Source organism: Penaeus monodon, chromosome 36 (genome assembly GCF_015228065.2).
Source record: "Penaeus monodon isolate SGIC_2016 chromosome 36, NSTDA_Pmon_1, whole genome shotgun sequence".
In the NCBI taxonomy this organism is placed as follows: Eukaryota; Metazoa; Arthropoda; class Malacostraca; order Decapoda; family Penaeidae; genus Penaeus; species Penaeus monodon.
This window is the reverse complement of record NC_051421.1, coordinates 28,556,750-28,563,765: the sequence shown is the minus strand read 5'-3', so window position 1 is coordinate 28,563,765 and position 7,016 is coordinate 28,556,750. Positions and strand designations below refer to the sequence as shown.

General features: G+C 37.1%; 1 protein-coding gene across 1 annotated transcript in view; it reads left to right on the top strand.

The window, feature by feature from the left end:
- The window catches only part of LOC119595432 (leucine-rich repeat extensin-like protein 3), a 21,008-nt gene extending 13,992 nt beyond the window's left edge, over positions 1–7,016 (top strand). The window contains exons 3-5 of the mRNA XM_037944550.1: positions 422–627; positions 875–1,236; positions 3,429–7,016. Coding sequence (XP_037800478.1) covers positions 422–627; positions 875–1,236; positions 3,429–3,453 — 593 coding nt within the window. The 3' untranslated portion in view covers positions 3,454–7,016. The remainder of the gene's footprint in view (positions 1–421; positions 628–874; positions 1,237–3,428) is intronic.

Sequence of the window (7,016 nt, the reverse complement as noted above, 5' to 3'; positions counted from 1 at the left end):
AAGAATAATTAAATATTTACTTATTTAGTGAATACTTATTTGTTTTTGGACAAATATGCAGAAAATCTGACTTTCAGTCTACTCATCTGTTAAGTAAGTTGAAGGAATGCAGGCAAATGGCTTATTGTTGATGGTTTGTATCTTGGCTTGTCATCAGTGTCAATTTTAAAAGTTACTGATGGATTGTTAAAAAAAAAAGGGGGGGGGGGTATTTTACCCATAGTCTATGCACCTGTTGATAGGATTTTAATTGGTGAACCAGATCCCAACAAGGCATGTAATTAAAGGATTCATCAGAAGTACAGTCCACAATTCCTGGTCTGCAAGATAATTTTGTTTCACTTAAAAACATTTGCTAGACAATTTTTGGCACTGGTTAAGGTTTACACTATGAGTGCTAAAGTATTTTCTTCTCCTGTAGATGCAACAGGAGGCAGCTCCTTAGAACATCGCAGTGGGAATCACAGTGGGTACCCAGGAGGCGCAGGGCCACCCCCCAGCAGACACCCTCTGCCACCATCAAATCCACATCCCCCACCACCGCCAGCATCACCTCAAGCACTACCTCCACCACTACCACCTCGAGTGCGAAAGAGAGAACCATCTGTTGGAGATACTTCTCCAAAGGTAGGTCAACTTGCCTCTTTTCAGTTTGGGTATTAATGTGTGAATCTTCAGAAAGTAATGTTGAATTGTTATGCTGAATGTTTTGTGTTGACATCTAAAGAAAATTTTCTTAAATAAACACCTGGACAAACAAACAAAATAATAATATTGATTGTTTCACTGCTTCATATTTATAATCACTTATACTAATTATTTTGAGGGTACCATTCACTGGGAATATTTAGATATATGTATGTTTGTCTTTCAGGTGAAACAGGCCCAAGATGCCCCAGAGTTGCCTCCAAGAGACGTCTCCCCGCCCCCCATCCCCCCACGCACGGCCACCCTGCCCCACATGACTTCCTCAGGGGGCCTTCAGCATGGCCCCACGCACCATCATCATGCTCCATCGGGACATTCCCTCTGTAATGTCAACCTCCATCATCATCCATCACATCACCATCACGGCCACCATCACGGCCACCATCACCGGCCCAGTCCACCTTCCCTGCTTGCCCCACCACCCCCTGTCCAGCACCATAGACCCTCCTCCTCACAGGCGCAACAACTCAGTGGACCTTTCGTCACCTACGCCTATGGCAAGGAGACATACAAATGGACCTCAAGCAGGTAAATGACCTCCTGGGACAGGAAAAGATCCAATACCATCAATTTTGTTTCATGATGACAATAGGTTCTTTAGTTACACTGCTGTACTCCACTGATGCCAGGTATATGCAAATATGGTCATTTGATTGGGTCACAGGGGAGTCAACAACAAGGCCAGCCAAATCTCACTTGTTTACCCCATTTATTGAATTTTTGGGAAAAGGAAGATTTTCTTGGTCAGTATCATAATAGCTAATAACCTATAGTCTACTGTAGTTTTGTTATGTTAATTTGTTTGCATAGATGGATACACAAGCAATTTGTCACAAAGAACATAACCTTGCCTATTTACACCTTTCCTTGAATTGTTGGTAAAAAGGTTTTTATTTTTAATATTATTATTACTATTTTTGATATTACTTTAATGTTTTGAACAATACTGTAATAATAAATCAAACCCTTGTTATGAAAATTCAAGGAGTAGGGTAAGCAGGTGAGATGGGTAGGTCAAGAATGGGTAGGTCAAGAAACTGACTCCTTGGTGACTAAGCATTTGTCATGTCTTTTGTATGTAAATGAAATTGATAAACTAAAATCACTGCAGATATGGTATGTGTGCTAGATATTTGGCATCTACCACTTGAACTGTTCTGTATCTCTTTATGGAGTGATTGTCATGGGTTTGAGTTCCCATTGGTATGGCTGAAGATGATATGGAGATCAACAGGGGAGCCAATAGGCTCCCCAGTTGGCTAAGGACTGGGCAGTCATTGTGTTGCTGTTATTGTGTTCAGCTGGTGGATTGGGGAATGTGGTCTCAGTTCCAGATTCTGTGGCTCAAGTACACTAGCACTGTGTAAGCTTACAGGGAATTAGGGGAGCCTACTGTCCAATGAGCGAGGACATGGCTATGAACCTGGTGTGACCCAACCTGGGAAGTATGCTGAACTTCAGGTTGCAGGCTTGTGCTGTTATAGGTACTCCCCCTACAGAGAATGAGCTAAGTGAGTGAGTGAAATACCATGACATGTCACTCCAGGGTCACCAGTGTGGTAGATGGTGGGCATCTACCACATGAACTGGTCTATATCTTTTTATGGAGTGATTGTTGTGGGTGTGTGTCCACTGGTATGGCTGGGTGCTGAAGATGATATGGAGATCAACAAGGGAGCCAGTAGGCTCCCCAGTTGGCTAAGGACTGGGCAGTCCTTGTGTTACTGTCACTGATGTCGTGTTCATCTAGAGGATCAGAGTATGCTGATCTCAGATCCAGATTCTGCAGCTTAAGTACACTAGCTACACTACACTGTGTAAGCATTCTGTCCTGCTGTCCAATGAGCGAGGACATGGCTGTGGACCTGGTGTGACCTGGGAAGTATGCTGAATTTCAGGTTGTGGGGCCGTGTTGCTACACATGTATACATGTCATCTTGGGGTCAGCTGGCTAAAGGAATTATAATTATCAATGTCATTATTATTATTCCAGTGGTATTAATAATGATAATAGTACTAGAGAAAAAAAAAATCCCCCAAAAATTCAAGGGATGTAAAAATAGTCGTTATTTAGGCCTCGCATGTCAATATTAACTCAGTTGGCATGGATGGCAAGAATACATGCCATGCTCACTGCAAAATAAGTTCATCTATTGTATTTATACATAAATTGCTCTATAAATGCTTAGTCAACAGTCCTACCTGTCTCACCTGTTTACCTTTTTCCTTGATTTTTGGAAAGCTTCATTTGTATGATTTTATTATTTTTAATTGAATGTTAACATTTTATAACAATCTAATAATCATAATATCAGTAAGAATAATAACAGTATCAATATAAATAGTATTAGAAAGATAAACACTTTCCGCCAAATTCAGGGAATGGGGAAATCAGGTGCATTCACTAGGGCCTGCTTATAGATCTTTGGTTCCTGAGTGCATGTGGAGCCATCTCTATGTAACAAAATTCACAAAAAACTACAGGGGACAGTACATAAATCCGTAGTCATTGGGTTAATTTTTTAAGTATTTCTTCTATTTTATTAATATGAATTTATTAGTAGTATCAATGCTATTAGTGCATTATGTTACTTTAAATATATACTTGCATCACTATTAATATTATAGTATCTCTGTATAATGTATTTGTGCATACACTATAATTACATCCAAATCCCACACTTCCCCCAGATTTAAAAATGGGTAAAATTTTTCCACAGCATTACCAGGAAGCAGCATGAATGACACTGCAGCTGAACCCAATGAGCACCCGCCCACGCCACCACCCAGGCTCGCCTACCGTCACATATTCTCCTTCTCGTATGACCAGCACCACTCCTAGAGGAAAGCAAATCATCCCATTTTTGAGTGGGTGCAAGACCTGGCCACATAGGAGCCCTTATCACATATAAACCCAAGATTTGTTGTGGCTTCTGACTCTGCTTTTTTTTTTTTTCTTTTCTTTTTTAAAATTTTATTAATTTATTTATTTTATTATTTTTTATTTATTATTATTATTATTATTTTTTTTTTTTACATAATTTTTCCACATCTGCCAACATTTTTTTTGCTGAACCCATATTTCAGACATACATATTTTGTTTGTTTATTTGTTTGCATATTAAAGAGAAAAATTAGGGAAGAATAAACAGAAATATTGTAACACTGCCAAAGACAGTTTTGCTACTTTCGAGCTCTGTGACAGTGCCCAGTGTTTGAACAACTGCAAGGCATATTTGCTTAGTTCATTTGGTATCTGTAGTTTATTGGGAGACGAGCATGGAAATGTGAGTGACAATCTAGGGTAATAGAGCAATTAATTCTCTGCCAAGAGAGTGTTATCTGGCTGTGAAAATGAAAACTTGTATGTTGATGCTGTATTAGAATTTTCTTCACAAAATTTAGCAAGAAGTGACTTTTTCTTTTATTTTTTAGCTTAGAGGGATTACTAAGAGACTTTTCAACAACATTTCAGGAGAGAATTTTGAAGATAGGTAAGGGTGTTGTCTTTGATCAAAAGCCAACAAGTATGAAATATATTTTGTGTCAAGAAAAAAAGTAGTATCCAAATTTCATAAAAGTAATTTTCTACAACTCGTGAAAGATGTTTCTAAGCCTTTGAGTCACTAGATCTTCCTTGCGTAGAAGATGAACTTTGGCAGTTATTTTACTTCTTTCCACTAGTGGTTGTAGAAAATGCAGTGAAACACTTTAGATTCACGGGATTTTCAACAAGCTATTTTGTATGGAAGAAGCATAAACTCATTTGACATGATGAACAGTTATTGCTTATTTTGTAGAGATTTAGATACATAGTTTCCCTTTTGAAATGGTAAAAAAACAAAAAACAAATCCAAGGGTTATTTACAAAGAGAACATCAAACAGTACTTAAAAAAGAGCATTTAGCTGTTGAGGTTTGTTTCTGTAAAAAAAAAGAAAAAAGAAAAAAAAAAAAGTTTTGCTTTCTTGGTAGGACAAAAAAGACGATACAACTTATAGGTAATTTATCCACCTCTATAAATTTGATAATTGTATGAGCATTATGTCATAGACTATATAGTTACTAATCACTATAAATAATTTAATATATTGAAGTATTTCCCAGAGAGGTGATATATAAGGAACCTGATCTCTATATGATGTTCGTTTAGATTTTCAACACAGTTAATCCATGTTTAAGTTTGTATGACACTTCATTGATGATAATAGTTTTGCAGTGAATTTCGTCTATATTTTGCTACTAATAATACACTGAACTTTGGTGGGTAACAAAGTGTACAGTTTTCCACTAGAGGAATTTTTGTTGCTCTAGGTTTTTAGCATTTCTTATTACCCCCCAAATAAGTTATGTCATGGATCTTGAATAGTTTTTATAGAAAAGTCATGTTTTGTAGTTCATATTCAATATATTTGACCTTTAGCTTAACTTGAGGAATGTTCAAAATATGTAGAATTGATGATTAAAAAAAAATAATAATAAAAAACAAAAAAAATAATAGTAAGCCAAACTCAGTACCTATACTTCAACAAATTCTCCATTTGAACAGAGATGTATTAAGATTCTAGAAAAAGAAAATTGAGTCATTCTAAATTTTTAGAGTATGTAGTTGTTGCTACGCTCAGTTTACAGTAGGCTCGTGTACAATTTACAGTTTACATTAAATGGTAGGTTAAGTTTGATGCAGTTGCTCAAAATAAATAATAATCATCTTTAGCTGACATTAAAATTTAGGTATAGTACAGCTATTGATTATATGATAACTTCAAAATGAAGAAAGTTTAGGTTTTCTTTAGTATCTTGATAACAGATTCTTATTTGTCAAATTAGTCAAAACATTTCCTCCCAATAATGGTTCACTGTTTTTTTTTTCTCTTCTGATATATAGGTTCTTTGGTCATGGTTATATAAAGAGATAAGAAATGGTTATACATGATTATGTGCTATCTATAAATTGGTTATTACCTTTTAGGAGTTCAATCTGAAAGTGCCTAGTGTAATGAGCATTCCAACGAGCCATAACATGTGAACTAATTGTATATTAAAGTTTGTGTCCAGTTGCTGCTGTTACAGCAAATGTCTGCCAGGCATCGTCACAAAGTGTGCAGCTTTTTGTTTATATTTATTCAGTGTATGCTAATTCCTTGTATACAACTTCAGTGTTCTATCACAGTTTCATGCAGACTTGGGATCAATAAAGTGGTTCTTTACTACCCATTACTCTAGGTGGTCTGAAGGCCTTTGTGAAGGGAGATGCCACTCAGAACTGACCGTCACCCAGGCTTGCATGATATAATTTCCAGGAAGATGTTCTTGATATAAATTAGACTGGGTCGCGTTTCATGATTACAATTCTTGCTTTTAAAGCTATGCCTGATTTGTGATAATATAAATAAGAGAACTATGTTAACTCATTAGAATGTTGAGGTGGGGAATAGTTAAGAAAAGCAGTGGGTGAGGAAGTAAACTATATATCATCTAGTCAGGGCAAAATGGCAGTGTGAGGCTAGTAAGGCTGGGTCCACAATCAGTCTTTGTGATTTCCGGTGCTCAGCCATCATAATTGTCTTCATTCTTCAGTAACTATCTGCTCCTAAAGTGCACACTCAGTATTAGACATCTCATAAGTACTGACAAGTAAACACCATGGATCGCTGAACAGAAAACTCGGCCAAGTTTGTGGTCGGTCTATTTTTTATTTTTTTGGGGGGAGTGTGTTCCCCTCAAGTTCCAGCAGTACTTGGAAATATTAATGAGAAATTGAGTGGTTTCTCAACTGAGGTAACACAGGGGCAAGAGATTACAGCTGTGATGTGTGTGGGGGCAGACTACCGGCACTGGGGGATAAGAGTCTTCATATGCACTCACTGTATGTATGGGCAGTCTCTTTTTAAGAATCATTGTGGTATATCATGTTGAAGTAGATTCATTCATATTTGAAAGGAATTTGAGATATGCAAGATACCTGCTAGCTATTGTAGTCATGGTTTGCCAGTACTGCACTTGTACTAACCCATGCCTTGTACTGACAGATATCCGAAGTAAGGCATTCATTCCAGGTACAGTGTGGTCTGGAACCATTGACCCATGGAGTGAGATGTTTAGTAAATATAGTTAATGCTGGTAAAGTCCCACAAGCACAAACCAAGCCAGAGTTGCCCCCATGAAGGTAACAATTCCATGCTGTGTAAAGATTCCTATTGTATCTTGTTACAAAAGACAGCGAAATAGTTTGTAGCAAGATTCTGTACATATTTATATATTTGTTAACAATAAGTCCTGTAATAACATCAAATTAGTCAGACAGTA